Below are 22,381 nucleotides of genomic sequence, written 5' to 3'. Positions count from 1 at the left end.
TTGCATTCTGGTAGTTGTAGTTCCGGTGAACTTTGACTGTTTATATGGCGTTCCGTAGCGAATTGAGAAGAAGCAGACATGCGTAGTGGTAAAAAATCCATAAGGCCCAAGTTAAACGCCTTTTTTTTACGTCTCTATAGTAGACCTGCCTCCGTCTCTCTTTAGTGACGTTTTCGCGCATTCCTATCCCTCCTCCGTCTCCAAGGGGATCTCCGTTGTAGGTCCATAGTGGAGTCCGCTTTCTCTCGGTCGTTTTCTTTCCATGTCCAAGATGGCAACACTAAGTGTAAACAAAATCGGGTCTGGCTCTGGGATGGATGCCGGGAACAGACACAGCCGAAGTTCGGCGGGGCCTGTTGTGAAGGTGAGGACTGAGAGGGCGGGCCCTTGATTTTGGCTTCTTCAGGGACAGAGCGACGGAAAACTGAGAGGATCCGTCCCTTTACCCGGCAAGCGCTTCTCTCTGTTCTCTCTCTCTCTCGGCATTCCCCAAGAATCACTGGGATTTCTCTGGGCAGATTCTCGTAAGCGGCGTTGGAGCAAAAGGGGGTAGTTTCAATGGCCTGCCTTGCCTAAGCCATCAAATCAGAATTGTTCCATCCTGATTCTTTCTTCCATCCTGATAAAACGAGTGCGTTAAAGTAATAGACTCTCCCACAGATACTTTTATATTTATATTTTTCTCATATGTCTATGGAGTTTCTCAGTCATGGTTGTCTCAAAGGCATTTTCAGAAGGCAATTGGACTATGTTTTTTTTTCCTTGAGGAAGAAGACATTTCACTTCTCATCCAAGAAGCTTCATCAGTTCTTCATATTTTCTTCATAGATTGAATAAGGAAAAATGATGAGTATTCTTGCCACCAGGGAAGGATCCTGTGCTTTCAGGATGACATATTGGATACAATTGAAATGAGTGAAACACTTCAGGAAGATGTAGCTATAGTAACATAATCAGCCCTTTTCAGTTTGAATTATTCTTGGCATGTAATTCTTGAAAAAGTCTCTCCCCTCACAAATGTAGTAAATATAGTCCTTATCTCAAGTCATTGGAACTATGAATATAGTAGGAAGAGAAAACTCCTTAATAAATTGAGATTTTTCTCTTTGTAGAATAACCTTTAAAACCTAGATATTATTCCACTCCAAAAGGCAATACATATATATATATATATATATATATATATATATATATATATATATATATATTAAAGAAGTATCTTATGATTTTTTTGGGTTTAAGGGAAAAGTGAACTGAGATTGTCTTTCCTGGAACTAAGCTCCATGTAAAATTGCCTCTGAAAGGACATATGGGTTCTCAGTGTAAGGTTTTTGAGAAAGCACTTGAACCAGATCACTTTATATCAGGGGTGTCAAACTGCTGGCCCGCAGGCTGGACGCATCATTGGGAAACCACGCCCACCCCATTGCCGGCAATGGCAAAAAAGCTCCAATACGTTGCGTGACGTCACATGATGTCACGAGTTTGACATGTCTGCTTTATATGATATGCTCTAGGATGTGAGCTGTAAACTCTATCACCCAGACTGATTGATGTACAGAATAATTGTTTCAGGCTGAGATTGAATTATATCATCTAAACTAAGAAGAAATTAGTAATGTCTTCATTTTCCACTCTTAATTGCATCTTTAAACCACACAGCTATCCTTAATCATTCAAAATTGACCTTTTTTTCCTTCCATTTAATTATGTCCAATTATCTTCTGTTAATTATAGGTTTTGGAATGTGGAGTCTGTGAAGATGTGTTTTCATTGCAAGGAGACAAAGTTCCCAGACTTCTTTTATGTGGTCATACTGTCTGTCATGACTGTCTTACTCGACTTCCTCTCCATGGCAGAGCAGTTCGGTGTCCTTTTGATCGACAAGTTACTGAACTAGGTAAGGTATTTTTAAACCTTGATACATAGTTAAGATTTTGCTGTTTAGTAAGTGGAAGAGTAAGTTGAATTCAACTATTTTATTCAGATATTATATATTCATATGTATGCCGGTGTATATAGTAGCTGTAAAAGCCAGCTGGGTGACTTTGGGCCACTCATTCTCTCTCAGTCCAACTCACCTCACAGGGAATATACATACAATAATATACATAGAGAAGCACATGCATGCATAATAAAATCTCCACTTAATAGATAATGTAGGGAAAGTATCTGTGAAATAATTTGTAAGATGAGGACTAACTGTATTGCATATGCCAAGTTGGGTTAATGAAAAGCCAAGGAACTTCATTTTTTGTCTATTGTTTGAATCAGAATGAAACGAAGTTTTAGTAAGAATCTAAGATATTAAGCCTATAAAACCTATACAAAGTATATTTTGGTCCAGGGTGGGAAAATATGTGATGAAGCATTGATTTCACTACTACTGATGCTGGTATGATGAGAAAGAATTGCATTTGAAACAAAGAGGGAATTTAGAATAGGTTCCTAAGAAAACGGGACTGACTCTCTAGAGAAGCGTTTCTCAGTCTTGACAATTTTAAAATTCCTCAGCCAGCCATGATGGGAAAAAAAAATCCAGATCTTTCACTTGGTTTGTCATTTGTACTTCTTTTTTAAACGTTAAAGCCTCCACCAGTTTTGCTTGTAGATCCAGTGAAATATCTCTTCTAGTAATTTTCTGTAGTTGCAAATCCACTTTTGGTATTATTTCTACTGATAAAATTTGTTCTGAATCTGTCATTATTTGGATAATTAGCATAGAAGGAAAAAAATTCTATAAGTCGTTTTTGTTTTAGCATAAGGGTCAGGAGGTTAATGAGATTGATAAGCATTTGTTGATGATTTGTGTTGTCCTCAGTTGCCATTCGTATTATTGTTCATTTGTCTTCATTTGTCCTTCATTTTTAAACCAATGGTAGCCAACTAGAGTTACTATTGCAAGATTGTTGACTATTTGAAGTGATTGATTGATTGATTGATTGAATAAATAAATAAATGAATAAATATTTCAGTGACAACATGTGGTGGTTTTTGTCTTTTTTCCCAAATAGGTGATTCTGGTGTCTGGGGATTGAAAAAAAACTTTGCTCTGTTGGAACTCCTGGAGCGATTGCAGAATGGATTGGGTGGTCAATGTGGAACAATTGAAGAAACTATTGGCCTATCTGGAGAGGTAATAACAATTCATTGTATTTATTTTATTGTCATATTCAAAATGTAATCAGAATGTATTTATTTTATTGTCATATTCAGAATGTGATGAAATTCTGAGAATTATAGTTCAGCAAAATTTGGATGATCATAAGTTCTTTACTCTGTTTAAATTGAACAAATGGCTTTGGAGACACATATTTTAAACAAAGCAATCCTGCCCATGTTTTTCTTAAATTAATGTCAGGTACTTTACTCATATATAATTGTTAGAATAGCTAGATCGGTGAGAATGAAGGACAGGATTTTTTTTTAGTAATGGCCTCTCAGTTTCTTTCTCTCTGCATCTCTCTATATATAATAAATCTGGTATAGATCTTTAAGAAAGTTTTTGGAAAAAAAATTGACCTGGACTATCTTAGCTATATTTGTAGGTTCATCTCTAAAAAATAAGATATAAACATTTATTTTTTAAAAAAAACTAGCTGTTGTTTTCTTTATTTTTAGTGCATCATCCGATGTGATGAAGATGACACTCATCTGGCTTCTGTGTATTGCACTGTTTGTGCTACTCACCTGTGTACAGACTGTTCCCACCTTACACATTCTACAAAAACATTAGCAAAACACAGACGTGTGCCCCTTGCTGATAAGCCACATGAAAAGACGATGTGTTGTCAGCACCAAGTGCATGCCATTGAATTTGTGTGCTTGGAAGAAGGTTGTCAGGCCAATTCTCTTATGTGTTGTGTTTGCAAAGAATACGGAAAACACCAGGGTCATAAAGTAGGTTTCATTCTTGATTTCCATCTGTGTTAATACATGACTGACTGAGTGGGTAATATGTATCTGCATTCCAGTAACATCACTTTAAAGCTGCTTGTCTTCACATGAATGTTTCTAATTTTATTGGAAATGCTGTTTGTATACAGTGCTTACATTTTACTCTCTGTAATATTTTAGAAGCAACTAATCTGTATAAACTTTATGTCCTTTTTCAAGCTTCAAGTCAAAATCAAAAAATGTTTTAAAAAGTTTTATTTTTTCAATTTACCATCTCCCTTTTTATTATTTTCAATCCAATGGAATATTGGAAATAATTCATGAAAAGGCTTTGAGATTCTGTCTCTTGACAGGATCATACTTCAAAAACTAAATAGAATGAGACCAAACTTGGTTTGGAAGGAGAAAACAATAAAAGATTGAATTGGGAAATACAGGGAAAATTACAGAAGTCATTTCCCCAGTGCAGACATTCAGGAAAACCAGTTGCTAAAAGCTTGAAAGGTCTCTGACTGTTCCATTCTAAGCCCCCCTCTTTCTTTGTCCTTCATGATCTAGAGTGGAACATATGCTGCTCCCCTGTGCTTCCCAGTGTGCCCAAACGTAGCTACAACACAAGGGGAGAACAGAAACACCCAAATACAGAATATAAGTAAACCAAAGATATAAATTCCTGTAATGGCCAATGCTGTTAAAGAATTTGGAAAGTATGCTTTCCCATATCTGTTGCATTCTTATGTTTTTGTAGCAGAATGTCCAACATTCTGTTTCCAATTTTATAATGGGCGATAAATGGAATGCAGATCAGAAGAACTTCAGGAAAAGATGTTCATTGTTTCGTTTGTTTGTTTTTCCTTTAGCACAGTATTTTGGAACCAGAAGCAAATCAGATCCGTGCTTCCATTTTAGATATGGCTCACTGTATAAGAACTTTCACAGAAGAAATCTCAGATTATTCTCGGAAACTAGATGGAATTGTACAACAAATAGAAGGAGGAGAACAGATCTTTGAAGATGGTATAGGAATGACCCATACAGAACATGTAAGCAATTTTGTAGTTTCTTCAGTGTATGTATAATCTTTATAATAAATTCATTTCTTAATTTTAGATTTCTTTTGGAAGTACTGATATGTCACATGCTACAGTATTTACATTTTATGAACTTTTTTGCAATAAATTAACACTAACACTAGTTAGTGGTTAACACTAACCATGGCAGAAATTGATAATGTTCTTACAAGAAGCTTTACCTATAGGATAAAAACACATGTCAAGAACATTAAGGAGATGATTGATTATGGAGAATTTGGAAACATGATAATTAAAAATGTCAGGGATGCAGAGAACTCTTTTAAAACTAGGGCAAAAGTATATTCAGCGGGAGTTTCATTCATATCTTTAAACAAACTTTTAAAAACACCTTTTTGTGCAGAATTAATGGCAGAAAACTATTTATTTTATTTTATTTTGTGCTTATGTGGATCTAATGTTTCAGGATTTTTAACATTGGAGATACAATACATTGTGAAATCTGAAAGTCATGCATTTTGACTTTTGTAATACTGCTATTCTTATTATTTCATTTTTTCCTCCAAATAATGCAGGATGGTCACATTAAAAATGAATACTCTGTATATATGATTGAACTTACATCAGAGAGAAATACTATTCAAAACAAAATTTATTTTAGTATAATCATAATGCCTCTGCAGTCTCTCTGTTTGATTTTATAATCTCACTTCAGGTTCCAGGCACTGCAGAGAATGCTCGGTCCTGTGTCAGAGCCTATTTTTCTGACCTTCACGAGACACTTTGCCGCCAAGAAGAAATGGCACTTAGTGTGGTGGATGCACATGTGCGAGAAAAATTGATTTGGCTTAGGCAACAACAAGAAGATATGACTATCCTGTTATCACAGGTTTCAACAGCATGTCTTCACTGTGAAAAGACTTTACAGCAGGTAGGGAATCAATATTATAACCAAAATCAGTATTGGGACAGATATGGATATATATGTCTTGAAATGCCAACTCTCAGATACAAATATTGTACAATTTGTAAATAATAAATATTGGACAGATTGTATTAATTCTGTTACAGATTCTTATTGAATTATAACTTGGCTTTACTAAATATTACTGACTTCATAAATAGCAGTGGGAGACAGAATCCTCCAGAAAAAAAGCATAACAAAAATGTCAAGGGAACCAACAATGTCATAAGCAACTGGTCGAAGTCAAATTCAGATTAAAACTTGAGTTTCATTCATGGTTTATTTTTATTAAAATGTTTGAGACCCCATTTCTGAAAAATGATATAAATATCTAAGAAAACATATTAGATCTGGCTTTGAGGTATAAGCATCAGTATCTGCAGTACATTACAGTTACGTTGGATGCAAATGTACAGATTGTGGTGTTTGTGTGATGATCTCATACGCATTTTGTCATTTGCCTCTGGATTCCATGGATAAAAGTGTTTATGGAGGATATTAAACATGATTATTAAAACATGTAATTATTAAACAAACTTTAAGTCCTATTGTGTCCAAAATATATAAAATAAGTAAATTAAAACTGAATGGTTTTGTTTTCTGTTTAACCTTTTAGAAATTAGTTAAAATACATTTTTAATATTGATGAGCAATTCACTTGTATTATTTCATCTGAATAAAATATAACTTGTTTTCTTGTTTCTAGTGTGATGCTGCTCTGATCTTTAAGAGACAAAAGTTTTTATGAATAATGTCCTGTCTTTGTAGGTTTTTTATATTAATGAGTTATGAAACAGTTGTATTTATTTCTGTTGCAAAATAATTTTAATCTAAATCTGCTAGAGTTGAAGTTCCATTTTTTAAATATTTCTTAACCAGTTTTAGAGTGGCATATAGATTTTTTTTACTTTGTTACAGTAATCTAATCCATCAAAAAAATGTATAAATATATACAACAGCATTAAATAATCAAACATAATCTCAAAATGAATAAGCATAGCTGTGAGTCATATGACTTTGGTGATACATGGAAAGAAGGGAAGAAGAACTACTTATAAGCAAAGCAATTTCAAAAACTTAGTGTCACTTGAAAGTTTTTTGGATAAAGTGGCCATGAAGAAAAGTCTGATTCAGATGTTGACAAATAATGCATGTCAATAATCTGTTGTTGCAAATCATGACAGATTTGTCCTTCTATGTTGTATAAGTTCTGTGTATTAGTTCTGGTCACCTATTGATTGTGACTCACATCTCATTATCACAAGAGTAGATCACTGCAGTGCTCTTTATAATGAATATCTGAATAACTATTCAGAAACTACAGTTGATGCAGAATGCAGCAGCCTGCACAAGTAAGTGAGAGCCACTGCAGCTATTTAATACTTGAATTTTGATTGCTGCATTGACCTCTGATAGGTTTATAGTAGAATTGAAAGTGGGCTTTAAAGAACTATGTGGTTTGATTTTCAGATGTTCAGGACCACCTTTCTCAAGAGACCTGATTTATTTTATACACATCTTGGCTCTAAGATGCTTAGTTACCAGCATGTGGGAAGTAAGAATAGTATGAGCCCAGAAATCATGCTTTTCTTGTGGAGGTATCTTGTACAAAGCATCCCACCAGAGATTTGATCAGCATTTAACTTGGAATTTTAATATAATTGTGTTGTTATTAAGTTGGCTGTAGCACTGGACTGCATTTTTATTGCTGTTCTTGGTTGTTTTTTTAATACCCTAATTTGTAGTTTTGTTAAATATATCATTTTAATTGTATTGTAAACCATTGTTCTATTATTTTCCCTCCTCCTTCATCATCATCTCCTTACCAGGATGAGCAAAAATGAGTTTTCCACTTATTTTAGGTGGGGCTGGGACAGGAATGTAACTGAAATTCAACCATTATGTTGCCAAATGTTGGCAAAATGATTTGGGCCAAAAGTAGGTTAGTGCAAGGACTGTGATTTCACCCATCTTGGTGTAATTTCTCATTCTGTTATATGTTGAGAAGGGTAATATTTAGATAATCCTGTGCTTACTACACTAAATTTAGCTTCCCTTTTTAGGATGACTGTAGAGTTGTTTTGGCTAAACAGGAAATTACAAGGCTTTTAGAAACATTGCAGAAACAACAACAACAATTTACAGAACTTGCAGACCACATTCAACTTGATGCTAGCATTCCTGTTACTTTTACAAAGGTATAGTTCTTTTAATCTCTAGGTTAAAGATTCAAAAGATGAGTTCGGTTCTTATTCTTTTCCCACTAACAATTTGGGCAACTTTGAAATAATCTGCTGTATGGTACAAGAATCTATTTGGGTTAAAATGAAAACTACAATTAAAAGGTTAATTTGGTTCATGATCTGTAGCTAAAAGTGGAACCTGGAACATTGAGATCCATTCATTCCTTCTATTTATGTTCTATCCCAGATGGAACAAAGAGCTCTATTTAGTTAAACAGTTATATGCTAATGAAAGATTGCACAGCTTTTCGTTTGTATAGGCCTGACAGTGGGTTTATTCATTAACTTTAATACGCATTGACCTATCTATTTAAATTAATACCAGAAAGCAAAATATTAGTTTGATTTCCAGTGTTGTAATATATCAGATATGGAATCTTCAACATTAATTACCTTTTACAAATCATTTTTGTAACATTATATGTTATAAGCTCAGGATAGATATATCACCTTTTGTGTGGAAGACTTCAGTAGTCGCTGGAGAATTCTTCAGGATAGCACTGAAGGGAAAGTTAATTGTAGTCAGCATCATATGCATAAAAGCCCAGTTACTTTTCCCTTGGTATAGGTGCATACAGCATTCCACACTCAAGTGGGTTTTAAGAATGTTGCACTCTATCCCTTACTTAACAAATGCTTAAATGCATAACTGTATGCCCATATATGTATGCATATTCACCCCACCACTACCAAAGTTGTATTTCAGCTTCTTTTCCCTTCTCTAATAAAGATGATTAGTGCCATAATTTTAAAAATTGTTCATATCTACCACAATCTGAGCACCAGAGCTTAGTATATTTCCAAAACTGGAGATTTGTATAATACTGGTCAATGTTTCTTACTAAACATCAAGTTATTAAGGTCTGTGGATGTTGACAAGATATTTAAATTACTTTCTCAATCCTCAATTTATGACTTCTGTAACAAAAGGAATAAACATTTGACTGACATGTAAAAATGCCTTTGAATGTTAGCTTCTAAAATGAACAAACCTCTTTTTTCTCTACTGCAGGACAATAGAGTACACATTGGACCAAAAATGGAGATTAGAGTGGTGACCCTTGGATTAGACGGATCAGGCAAAACAACTATTTTATTTAAACTAAAACAAGATGAGTTCATGCAACCCATTCCAACCATAGGTAAGTAACAGAGATTTTAAAAATTGTGATTTTCTTGGGTATGTTTTATTAGGAATGTATAATTAAAGTTCTTTTACTCCCTTAGGTTTTAATGTTGAGACAGTAGAATATAAAAACCTGAAATTCACTATTTGGGATGTAGGTGGCAAACACAAACTGAGGCCTTTATGGAAACATTATTACCTCAATACACAAGGTAAAAATACAATGCTTTGTGCCTTAATTACTTTAAATATAATTGTATTTTTCATCCAAACATTTGGTAGTAGTTAATGTGAAAATAACTCCCATGGAAATTCATTTAATTTCAAAGTATAAATATTTAAGATGTAGATAACATTTATATTTGTTTGCTTAGAATTTCTGAGGGATTTGCAGAAGTCTCTAAATGACAGTGAGATTGTTGTTTAATTGATTTAAAAAATTATACCCCAAATATCCTTCACAGAAATCTATGCAACTTACAGCAAATAATAGTAAAAGCATTTCTCTGAAAAGCAGAAACATAAAAGACAATACAACAACAACAAAAAACATTAAGAAAGATGATATACTAAAGACCCTCCTCAGAAGGTAAACTTTTCACTTGTGAGGGAGGAAGTAAGAGAGGCCTTCATTGGAATGAAGTTTGAGAATCTGTTCTTATGTGCAATCACTGAAAGACTTTTCTCTAGACCCTAATCATGTAGGGCATACCAGAAGGGCCTCCAGAAATGATCTTGGTAGACAGGTAGTTTCATGAGGAAGAAGGTAGTCCTTCTTGATCTTATCTTGATATCTTGAACTTATACCATTCAAGGCTTTGACAGTCATTGTTAATATTTTGCATTGTTTGAGAATTAAATTAGAATTTAGTACCACTGTTTCTTATGTTCCTTATATGGAGTTCCTATGAACAGATGAACTGCAATATTCTGAACTAAGTATTCCAGTACTTTTCATAAACAGTCCTATATACAACTGCAGTTAGCCATATTACAAGTAGCCCTTGATTAACAATAGTAACTGGGTATGTAATTTCCATCACTAAGTGATATAGTTGTAAAGCATGGCATAAAATGACCATATTACATAGCTACGGCAGTTCCAGCAGTCCCAGTTACTGTTGTTAAGTAAAGACTATGGATTGTTAAGTGAAGATCTCATGTGATCCCAATTTCTTACTTCCTGCCTGTTTCCCCACTGATTTTATTTGTAGGAATCTGGCATGTAAGGTTGTAAATTGTGATCATATGACTAAAGAACTCTGTGAGAACTTTGACAAGCAGTTATAACTACCATTCATTCAGCACCATTGCAAATTTGATCACTGAACAAGTGTTGTTAAATGAGGCCCATCTGTAACACTTGAAATATTGGGTTTGATCCATGGTTACTTCTCCATGAATTGAAGTTTCTTCTCATGGCTGAACTGGATTTACCAGTGTCTCCTGTCTCTACTATTGCCACATACACAGTGGAACAGGGAAATATAGATATTTTCACTGATTCTTTCATCCTTTTTTTAGTGTTATTTTATTTGGAGCAGATTTTGTTAGATTGGATGAGCAGTTCATTAAAAACCACTTCCTTGCATTCGATTTGCTGGTTCTTCAACTAATAAAGTTTACTTCTGCATAACCTTGAAAGCTATTTCTAAAGTTTTCTGGTGTTGCAGAAGCTGCATTTTTTGTATAATATAAGAGTCTGTTTCAAGTAGATGCCAGTTTCAAATTTTGTACTAATCCTTAGCTTTCAAATTGAATTTAAAATTTAATTTTCTTCCTGATCCCAAAAAATAAAATTTTAGTAGGATGAAACAAATTCATAACAAATGTAACTGCATAATTGTTCTTTTCTGTAGCTGTGGTCTTTGTCATTGATAGCAGCCATAGAGACAGAGTCAGCGAGGCACACAGCGAACTTGCCAAACTATTAACAGAAAAGGAACTGCGGGATGCTTTATTACTGATCTTTGCCAACAAACAGGTATTACAGCCTTTTTTTTCTCTGTTTCATTTCCATTGTTTTCATTTTGGCAGTTATAAAATGGGAGAAAATATAGAATATGTCAAATACTGTTGTAATTTAAATGACAATCCTTAAGAACACATTAGTAAATCAATCAAAATAAATATTAGATTATTCTATTAAAATAATCTTTTTGCCACTATTATTTTATCTGCAGCTTTCATTGAAAACTCAGTCTTCACTTCCATTCCTTCTCTACATGACTGGCTAAATGGAATGCCATCCACAAGAAGGATGACTTTCTGTTTTCCTTCTCTCTCTCTCTTCAGTCCATCAGAAGATAGATTGAGAGCAAAATAACTCTTGGGTAGGACGGAACAAAAAGGAAATTCTGTCCTATGTCCATTCACTGAATACCAAATGCTGGTCCTTGTGTTACTTGTTACATTATTAATAAACCATGCTAAAGGCTGATGTGAACGTATGTTAGCCAGTAATTAGTAGAGCTAAAAGTAAATTTTGCTTTCTAACACTAGTTTTTGGGCCTACCCCTTTGTAGTTATCTGTGTCTGGTTTCTTGAGGTGAGTTTATTTCTTCCAATTATTTCTGCAAATGGTTGGAACTTAAGGCAGGATCTTAGCTGAAAGTTGATTGGAAGGACCTCTCCCTTAGAAAGTATCACATAATTTGAATGCAGTTACAGAAACTGTAACTATCTCTCTTCCAAGAGTTACAGGTAGGCTGGACTAAGCATTTCTTATTATAAGCAATTTGTAGCAATTTTTTTATAATAAAAGTTGTAGTCTATCTTTTCTCTCCTGCTCAGTGTCCTAAATGCATTTTCCCTCCCCATTATGCTACATGTCCAAACTGTAAAAAAAAATACCGCATTCTTAAATAAGAGCATTCACTTTTAAAGTACTATCTGTCTGCATACTAATACTATGGGGCTTCTTTTACAGGATGTGCCAGGGGCACTTTCAGTAGAAGAAATCACAGAATTACTGAATCTCCACAAACTTTGCTGTGGCCGTAGCTGGTACATTCAAGGTTGTGATGCCCGAAGTGGCATGGGACTTTACGAAGGACTGGATTGGCTTTCAAGGCATCTGGTAGCTGCAGGTGTACTGGATGTGGCTTAAGAGAGCTAGTAAGCATAAAGATCAGTTATTTATTTATGTGAATTGATATGGTCAGATATGAACTTCATCGAAACCTGTTACTCCTTAAAAAAGTTTTGTTGGAATGCTAGACTGAAGCACAGTGTAGGTATATCTTGTGTAAATTACAGTAACCAAATAGAGTGATATAACGTATTTGTGGGAAAGGTGCCTTAATTTCTTTTAAAGAAATTTGAACTGAGGATCTTCAGCCTTCCCTATTAAACATCCTTCACTCAGGATTTAGTGTCTATTTAATTTCACTTCTTTCAGTGATGGCCTTGGTGCATCCACTTGTTCTCTCAGATTCAGGTTCATGTATAACCTTTGTTTCATATTACCAACATAGTTTACTATATATTAAAGTGAAGCAGGAACTGAACTGCACAAAAGCTTGGTTCTGCTTAATAGTTCTTGCTCTTAAAACAAAATTCAAGCCCATATCTATACTACTATACTAATAACAGTTTTTCATTTGTGCTATAGCCTTACTATTGCTTTTATTTACTTCCTTTATTCTTATTTTATTCAATTTGCATGTTGCTTTTGTGGGAAGTCTTCTCTGATATTAAATAATTATACATTTTTGCAAATACCATTTAGGTACAATTTCCTATAAGCATAGGATTTTTTATTTGTACCTTGGAAGAGCTGTTGTGCTAATCAAAGACTTACTTATTACTGTTATTATTCTGCAAATGCAACTTACAAAGTATATATAATGATGCTGCCTCTAAAAATGGCATTAATATAACATACATGTTCATGTTAATTTTTAGATACATTTAGAAAAGAAATGTCTAATGTACAAATGTTCCATCCATTCAAAGTTGATATTTAAAGCATTACGTTTAATATCTGACAGTTTGAAAAGTTATTCTATAAGCTGTTTATCAGATGAAATTTCTTTACAAATATATTGTATGCTTTAATTGCACACAATTTGTTGACTTTATAACTTGTTGAAATCATATAGCCTATTTAATTGGTGGTTAATTTTTCATGCACACATTGCTTGTTACTGGTGTGCTTTCGATAAATTATGATTAGCCTTGAAAATGCAGAAAAAAATAACAGTAGTGAAATAGGACCTCAACTAATATAGTTGAGATGAGAAGTTTAAAAATTAATAGTGCAGGTTGTAGCAAAGATTAAATATTCAGCAAACCATTTGTTCAACTCTAGAAAGGACAGGAAATTTTTGCCCAGAAAAAAAAATTGCACTCTAATAAAAATGGAGAAGAAAATGAAGGTGGCCTCTTGAATATTAAAATGATAGAGTAGTATTTCTCAACTTATTTACAAAGATGTCTAAGTTACACATGCTCGCTGTGAATTGTGGGAAATATACCAGCCCACCCAAATATTATCAGCTTAGACAAAGTGTTCTGACTGCTTCATTTGCCTTTTCCATTTTATGTAGACTGCTTCTGCCATGTGCCTTTCTTGCTTATTTCTCTCTCCACATTATTTTTCACCAAAATTCTCTGTAGGAGTTGGGTTTTTACATCTTTGACAGATTGCTCTTAAATTCCTTGTCATAAAAACTCATGAAGAGCAAGCCCCTATCCACAGATAGTTTGTCTTCCACTTTTCTTATCTCAGTTGGAATGTTGTTGGAGTAAAGAACAGCATTGTCTTACAGAAAAATGACCAGTTAAACATATGGCAGATGTTATTTCGAATTATGTAACAAATACTGCAGAATTTACAATTATCTGCCTAAATTGGTACATGGAAAACAGACTTTCTTTAAAAGACTAAATGTGCCCTTGTCTTAGCATGTTAGCATTTTTTTAGTTGAGATTGCATGCCTGAATCCCTTCTCATTTTCCTGTCATGTTAAACCTTATCAGAATTTGGGAGTTGTTATGCTTTGCAGTTCATTCTAACCTGATGATACATGACTATGTCTCTCTTTCCTTTAAGATCAGGTTTGGCTTCTCTTTAATATTTAATTATTCAAAATCTTATTTAGCAGGAAATCTTGGAAAGTTGAAGATCCTTTAGTTTCTATATAGATATGTACAGTGAGGGAAAAATTATTTGATCCCCTGCTGATTTTGTATATTTGCACACTGACAAAGAAATGATCAGTCTATAATTTTAATGGTAGGTTTATTTTAACAGTGAAATACAGAATAACAACAAAATCCAGAAAAATGCATTTCAAAAAAGTTATAAATTGATTTGCATTTTAATAAGTGAAATAAGTATTTAACCCCTTTGCAAAACATGACTTAGTACTTGGTGGCAAAAATCTTTGTTGGCAATCACAGAAGTCAGACATTTCTTGTAGTTGGCCGCCAGGTTTGCACACATCTCAGGAGGGAGGGATTTTGTCCTATTCCTCTTTGCAGATCCTCTCCACATCATTAAGGTTTTGAGGCTGACGTTTGGCAGCTCAAATCTTCAGCTCCCTCCACAGATTTCCTATGGGATTAAGGTCTGGAGACTGGCTAGGCCACTCCAGGACCTTAATGTGCTTCCTCTTGAGCCAATCCTTTGTTGCCTTGGCTGTGTATTGTGGTGATTGTCATGCTGGAATACCCATCCATGACCCATTTTCAGTGCCCTGGCTGAGGGAAGGAGGTTCTCACGCAAGATTTAACAGTACATGGTCCTGTCTATTGTTCCTTTGATATGGTAAAGTTGTCCTGTCCCCTTAACAGAAAAACACTCCCAAAGCATAACGTTTCCACTTCCACGTTTGACGGTGGGGATGGTGTTCGTGGGATTACAGGCAGCATTCCTCCTCCTCCAAACACTGCAAGCTGAGTTGATGTCAAAGAGCTTGATTTTGGTTTCAACTGACCACAACACTTTCACCCAGTTCTCCTCTGAATCATTCTGTCTGGCTTTTTTGAAAGTTGACTGAGAAACCATGTTGTTGCAGGACCTGAATGGCGTGTTTCATGTCTGCCTGAGCTGCCCGGAAGGATGAGGCTTGAATCAGAATGTCGTCCAGGTAGCACTGGGCGCGTATTGGAACCTTCCTCAAGTGGGCGGCTAGCATGACCAGGATTTTGGTAAACACCCTGGGTGCTGAAGAAAGGCTGAAGGGGAGTGCCTTGTACTGGAAATGCCTGCCCCTGTAACAGAATCTTAGGAACTGTCGGTGAGCTGGATGAATGGGTAAATGAAGGTACGCTTCCGTGAGGTCTATTGACGTCAGGAAGTCTCCCTGTCTGATGCCTCCCAGAATGGACTGGAGAGATTGCATCTTGAACTTTTTGTAAGTGATGTAATGGTTGAGATGTTTGAGGTCCAGGATCGCTCTCCAGCTCCCCGAGGTCTTGGGAACCACAGAGAGGATGGAGTAGAACCCCCTTCCCCTGTCATCCGTCGGTACCGGTTCTATGGCCTGAATATCCAACAGATGTTGGGTGACTTCCTGCATAAGTCCCTGTTTGAGGGGATCCCTGGAGACTGAACAGACGGTGAATTGGTCCAGGGGTGTGGCTAGGAACTCCAGGGACAGACCGGACTGGATGGTTTGTAATATCCAGTTGTCCGTGGAGGTTAGTTCCCACTGGTGGAAAAAGTGGGCTAGCCTTCCTCCGATGGGAAGGTCAGAGTAGGAGTCACTTGGACTTCCGGTATGAACGACCTGCCCCTTGAAATGGACGCTTAGCCTGACTCTGTTGCCTGGACTGGAAACCTGGTTTGTCATAGGGGCGGTCATACGGCCTGTCCTGTCTTGGAGTGTATGGTCTGGAGGGCTGGGTGATTGTTGTGCCCATTGTCTGACGAAAGGGCTGTCTCCGAAAGTAACGAGTGGGGTGCTTGTCCAACTTTTTGGTCAAATGAGCCATGACCTTGTACTTGTCTTTTTTTTCTATGAGATACGGAGCCAGGGCCTCCCCAAATAGGTTGTTGCCAAATATGGTGCAGTCGCTAGATGCCATTTGAGCTTGGCTTCAGCCTGCCAATGTTTTAACCACAGCATCCTTCTGGCAATGATATTGGATGCTATGGACCTAGAGGAAAAGATGGCCGAGTGGAGCGTTGCATTTGCAGCGTACTCAGTGGCCGCCACCATCTTGGCTAGGTCCTGGTGGGTCCGAATGTCCTTGGTGGGGATCCTGGCCTGAAGTTGTTGTAACCATAAGAGAGTAGTCCGGACAAAAAAAGAGGCACATGGGGCCATTTTGATTGCCCATGCCGCTGATTGACGGGTTTTTCTGAATGTTTGTTCCCACCTTTTCTCTTCAGCTTTGAGCGCCTCTGAGAGATCCCCGGCAAGAGCCATCTGGGATACCAGGGGGGTCCAGGCTTCATCCACCTTGGGGACCTCCAGTGCATCGGTGAGATCTGTGGAGATGCTAAAGATTCTTTTGTCAGTTCCGCTTACTGAAGGGAAAGAAGAAGGGGAAGCCCATTGTTTCGGGATCCCCTTCAGAAAAATGGAGGGACACAGAATGTGATATTTGGTTGGCACCTTCTCAAAAAATATTGGACTGGGGCTGGTGTCCGATGGCACCTGCGGTTGAGGGAACTGGTCCGACCCTATGTTCACTGTGGAAGTGTCCTTGCGCAGAATTGTGAGGAAAAGATTCGAGTTGAATAGACCCCCTGAAAGGGAAGGCTCAGGGGGAAGTTCCTCATCCTCTGAGAGATTAATTTCCGGTTGTTCCTCACCTTGAGGGGAAGAATAACCGCTCATGGAGGACTGTGCGGGAGAAGTTGGCTCCTGGAGAACGGGAAAGTCCGTAGGAGGATCAAAGGGCGGCATGGCTGATGTGGAAGCTTCCTGATCATGGTGGAAGGAACGCTGAGCTAGAGCCCAGTCCACGACCTTGGCTAGCAAGGCCTCCAGGCGGCTGTCGGAGAAGATATCTCCGATGTCCGGTCCCCTGAATCCAGCAGCCATGGGCATAAATGTGGCCTCTGGGGCAGGGCCTGGCACTGTTGTTGTTTGTTGAGCCGACGTGGAGGGCGAACCTAGTGTGGCTGGTGTTCCTGGGATGGACCATACGCCCTGGGCGGATGTCGATGGACCCAAGGGGAGTTCAACTTTGGGGGCCGCCAATTGATCCATATCCAATTGGGCCTGCCTCTGTGCTCTGGAGAACTCCTTCTCCAGAGCCTGGTGCCTACGGCTGGCTTGCTTTTCCGCCAACTTGGAGGGCTTCTTGAGCGTATGCTTGGTCTTAGCTTTACACTTGCCTGCCGTCTTCTGGCCAGAAGGTTTGTAGCAGCCGTAGTTGGGGGATGGAAAGGTCGTGCTCATGGGCTGAGGCAGCGAGGATCCCTCCAACCCGCTTGAGCAATCCCAGGAAAAAACTGAGAAGAAGCTCTGGCAGGCAAGTAGTTGGCAGAAGCGAGATTGGAACAAGTAACAAGACTGCTCCCCTGACCACCCGACCAACAAAAAAGTTCTCTCTGGGCTTTGGTCATGGTAGATGAGGCATGTTTGGAACCACTCTCTGGGCTCCGCCTGGAGGCCTTAGGTGGCCAGGCAGTGTTCACCAGTAAGGAAAAAGGGTAAAACAACCCCTGAAGGGGTGTAGAGGCCTGAAGTGACCAAAGTCTCAAATGGTGGCTACCCGATTGAAGAGGGGTGATAAGGGGCCCCCTACCCCTTTCCTATGTGGCCTAGGTCTGTTGTAAACTATAAGTAGGCCTGCTGGATCTGAATGAACCTCCATGTGGGATCCAAAATGGCCGCTCCTACTGCAAATAGGTCTCATTGGGCCTAGAGAAATACCACAAGGGTGCAAAATGGCCGCTGTTACTCTGAATGGGCCTAGATGGACTATGAAGGCCACGTGGAACTGGGCTCAGTTGCCTTCGGGAGCTAACCCCCCCAAGTCAGCAAATTTCAGCAGCAATGCTCCGACTAGTGCCTACCCCTGCTGGCAGCTCCCCGGTGGCTTCGGCAGTGTCAAAATGGCCACGGTTTGTTCTTCGAGAACAGCTTCCGTGGCCCTCCTAATTGAATTCTTGAAGTCCGGGTGAATCGCGGATGCAGCGCTAGCCGCTGTGCCAAGATCTCCCTTGGTGGGACTGCTTTTGACCGGCTGGCCTAAATGGGAAAAGATCGAGTTCGTTGCCTGAAATGGCAACCAAAATAGCGACTGTCCTGGGCTGCTTGGGAAACCTCCGACGGTCCGAATTCAAGTATTTGAATCCAGACCTGCAGCCTGCAATTCACCTAAAGGGTGAGGGACGAGAAATGGGGCAGATGGGGAGAACGCTGAAATCAGCCCCTGCTGAAATATTTACCCCCCCCCCCGCAGAGCCCTGGGGAAGGGAAATGGGAAAGCTGCAGGGAAACTCCCCACCCCACCCCACACACTCAAACAATTTTGAACTTAGTACTGAGCCCAGTACTTGTGGGGAAATTTAGCTAAAAGGATAATAATTTAAAGATTGCCAGTCAAGTAGGGAGAATTCACCAATGGAATTTCTTTCTTTGACCTGCTATCAGCTGAGAGCCAAACCTGAAACGTCTTCAAGAGCTGAGACCAAGTTAAGACTGGATCTCCTAGCAAGAGGGGGCGTGTCAAGTTTGGCTACTTGGTCTCAACAGACAGAGAAAACCCATTGGTAGATTCTCCATCTCCTGTACTGGAGAATAGGAGCATTCCCTTTAAGAGAGCACTCCTAATCTCACCTCATTACCTTTATAAAAGATACCTGGGAGCCAGAAATCTTGCTGATTGATAGGGGATCAAATACTTATTTCACTCATTAAAATGCAAATCAATTTATAACTTTTTTTTAAATGCGTTTTTCTGGATTTTTTTGTTGTTATTCTGTCTCTCGCTATTAAAATAAACCTACCATTACAATTATAGCCTTTCTTTGTCAGTGGGCAAGCGTACAAAATCAGCAGGGGATCAAATAATTTTTTCCCTCACTGTAGGACATGGAAGCACACTATCTCTCTCCCTAAAGCCACAGACTGCACATTTATTTCTACTTTAGTTTGAACTGAGATTTGTTTTCTGATTAAAGTTCCTTTTTTTACTGTGATTCTATAAAGATAATTCTGCATTTCCCCCTTGATATTGGTTGGCTTATTGATAGGGAAAGTTCTATGAATTGGTAATTTTGATCTTTAATATTGTTTAATTCTTTGACTGTTGTAGCATTTTAAAGGTCATGCTTTACCATAGTTAATAATTTCATGTTAATACTTGAATTCATTCATTTTGACATGCACTAACTTTTAAGGTAGAATTAACTTGATAGAGTAACTAGACTAGACTAGTTCTAGACTGTAAATTTGGATAATTTTCTGAGAAATCTAGGAGTGCATATTTGTAATGCCTGCTAATTTTCTTGTTGGAGAGACTCTATTTAGTTTATACATAAATGTTCAGATTCAGAATTCTGATTGAATGCTGCAATCAGTAGTTCTGTGTTTTAAGACTGCAAAGGGTGAAGCTATAGATATAATTATTGATGCTATCCTAAGAAGCAGAATGTCCTTAGTAAAATGTTTCTTACCAAAGCAATAGTTCTTCCCCAACAGTCCAGTGACAATTAAAACAGGATTTAGATAGCAAATATGTAAACATGCCCCATCATCAATAATAGATGAATCAACAAAAGACTTGTTTATCTCCTTAAGAATGGAGCTGCTGAGAACAAGGAGTCCAGAAGCTGCGTTGAAGTAAGTGGCAGACCTGGAGAAAACAATTAGCAGTGATGATAGCTTACCAGAGTCAGAAACCTAAGGAAGAGGAAACTAAGAGTTCCTTCTTAGTCTATTCATTGAATACAGTACATAAAAAAGTCAGAACCTGACATGCATGAAGCTCATTCAGATTGCAAAAGGAGGCATTGTTACTGTTTTCTACTGTGATTGACTTGAGATTTTGCTACTTGCTTCAGTAGTGCATGAGCTGCAGTGAAGGATCAGCCCAGAATTTGGATGCCCAATAATAAGATCCTTGTTGAATGGTATTCCAAAGTCTGTAGACTGTAAGTAATGGAAGTTGCAGTTATTTACAACCCAGTCCTGGCTAAATGCTGTTCCTTTCTCCTACTTCCCAATTAATACTATTAGCACAAAGTGTGTCTTCCTCTTCAAAATATAATTGCTGAAGTGATTGAATCATGTTGTTATACAGCACAAGCATGTGTTTCTGTGTTGTGCTGTTCAGTGGAGCTTAATCCTAGATAACCTCCAGGATCATAGTTTTATCAATTTAGTGAAATATCAGTTCATCTTTAAAACATAATCATTTCTGAAACAAGATCAGTGAAAAATCTGTAGCCATCGATTTTTTTTTATATTGTATTGGTAGTAGTAAGTAATGCTGCATATAATTGTTTTAAAAGTAAAAAAAAAAATGCTACCTATTTAAAATAAAATATTTGCCATTATGTGGTTCCCTCCCTTTGGATGACAGGCATGTTTCAGCATTCTGTAGCATTTATGCATTAATCGAAACCTTCGATGTATTAAAATAATTGGCTATAGATACCTAAATATTATAAAAATAGGGGATATTGGTCACAAACATCTCTTACCTGCTTCAACTCCTGTCAAAATACACTGCAAGTTTAGATGTTTGTGTGAAGTAATTTAAAAGGTTTTACTATAATTTAATGAAGTCAGACTTCTGCTACTGTATTGTTTATTTTATTTCATTTTAATGCTATTAGAGTGCATGATATTACTTGATATATAGCAGTTCAAAAGACTGAATGTAAATTGTTGTATCAGTGGCTTTAAATGCTATCGCTTGCTTTATGTAAAACTGAAGGTGTTGATTTTAGGACAATGTGCAAAAATAATTGTTGGTTAATATTGACAAAAGTTGAGCTCTGCTGCAAATATAGTGTAGTTGTATAAAAGTATTATTTAACTGAAACTCACAAAAGTTACTGTGAATGTAACTATTATAGTTGTCTGAATTCAAGTTTTACTGCATTTAGCATCTTCTTGTTTGTACTGTAAATAACTTGTTCAAGCAGAAATTAAAACTTGTTTCATACATCATTGACCTTAAATTCTCGTTAGTGTACTAATGTCTGCAAGTTTTTAAAATTGTTTCAGCTGCGAGGAAATTTTTAAGAGCTTCATATAAACTGTTTTAAGAGTGGACTGTATTTAATTAAAGATATCTTTGTAAAATAACTGATACTGTTGAATTTTGATTAAAATTAAGTGTTCAACAGTGATAAAGAAAGGTATCATATGATATTACATATAAAAATAGCATATACAACAATATTCAGTTACAGTTTAGCTTAACTTTATGTCATGAGTTATTTTCTAATTACAAACAGGAATAAGTCAAAGGAACAGGAGTTATTGTATAAAAATATCCACCTTCTGCAACGATAATAGATGTAAAATAGCTCACAAAAATAAATATTTAACAGTTGTGATAGTGAATCATAGTAATAAAATTATTTCATCAAAACTGTTTCTTTGAAGCTTATTCTTGTCAGAAATGTGAGTCGGTCTGTTTCTCTGTGTGATTAAACTAATATTTGGTGAATTCTTTTAAAGCAGGTTAAAAATCCCATCATATACAAAGATGATGTGGCATCTATCTAAATGATAGTGTAAGGAAAATATTCCTAAACTGAATGACTACTGTATATTAAAACTGGCATTTCCCTTTCTAGTTGTCATTAGGTCATCAGAGTTAAGCAGGATCAGACCTAATTAGTATTTAAATAAAAAAATCACGAATATGTCCCTATAGACTTGAAATTTAAAAAAAAAAATCTCAGAAAAAGACAATGACAAACTCTTTCTATATTATTGGTAAGAAAATTTTATGGATGAGTGACTGAAGTTACCAGAAAGTACTTGATACAAAGAAGACATTATTTAATTTTCCAATATTGAGTCCACAATCGAATCATATTCTTTATTATAAAAATAGAAAGCAACAAAAGTCAGCATCAACATGAGGAAAAATAAGAGTAAGAAGTTGCTAAAAGAAATTAATATGTTGAAGAATAATAGTACAACATAAAATAATTATGTTATAATTATTATACTTTTTAAATTACAGAATT

The 22,381-nt window shown here is 36.9% G+C and overlaps 1 protein-coding gene across 2 annotated transcripts; it reads left to right on the top strand.

The window, feature by feature from the left end:
- Nucleotides 1–125: 125 nt before the first annotated feature.
- Nucleotides 126–21,774, top strand: TRIM23 (tripartite motif containing 23). 2 transcript variants are annotated; one of them, XM_039365028.1, is made up of 12 exons: nucleotides 126–364; nucleotides 1,738–1,900; nucleotides 3,015–3,136; nucleotides 3,622–3,900; nucleotides 4,758–4,940; nucleotides 5,644–5,859; nucleotides 7,956–8,090; nucleotides 9,148–9,277; nucleotides 9,363–9,473; nucleotides 11,121–11,245; nucleotides 12,191–12,378; nucleotides 19,971–21,774. In XM_039365028.1, exons 1-11 carry the CDS (start codon nucleotides 263–265, stop codon nucleotides 12,368–12,370), a joined length of 1,746 nt encoding a protein of 581 aa, XP_039220962.1. In that variant the 5' UTR covers nucleotides 126–262; the 3' UTR covers nucleotides 12,371–12,378; nucleotides 19,971–21,774. The 2 variants fall into 2 exon arrangements, 1 of the variants encoding a protein (XP_039220962.1); XR_005559365.1 differs by lacking the exons at nucleotides 12,191–12,378; nucleotides 19,971–21,774 and adding an exon at nucleotides 9,726–9,850.
- Nucleotides 21,775–22,381: the final 607 nt, after the last annotated feature.

This window comes from Crotalus tigris, unplaced genomic scaffold (assembly GCF_016545835.1).
Source record: "Crotalus tigris isolate CLP2741 ecotype Arizona unplaced genomic scaffold, ASM1654583v1 scf7180000017592.2434428, whole genome shotgun sequence".
Classification (NCBI taxonomy): domain Eukaryota; kingdom Metazoa; phylum Chordata; class Lepidosauria; order Squamata; family Viperidae; genus Crotalus; species Crotalus tigris.
The sequence above is the reverse complement of the archived record's forward strand: the minus strand, read 5'-3'. Positions and strand labels throughout refer to the sequence as shown.

Coding starts and splice junctions, on each gene's coding strand:
- TRIM23 (XM_039365028.1), top strand. CDS start 263: ATGTCCAAGATGGCAACACTAAGTGTAAACAAAATCGGGTCTGGCTCT. Junction 9,474..11,120: donor TTATTACCTCAATACACAAG/GTAAAAATACAA, acceptor TCTTTTCTGTAG/CTGTGGTCTTTGTCATTGAT. Junction 11,246..12,190: donor TGATCTTTGCCAACAAACAG/GTATTACAGCCT, acceptor CTTCTTTTACAG/GATGTGCCAGGGGCACTTTC.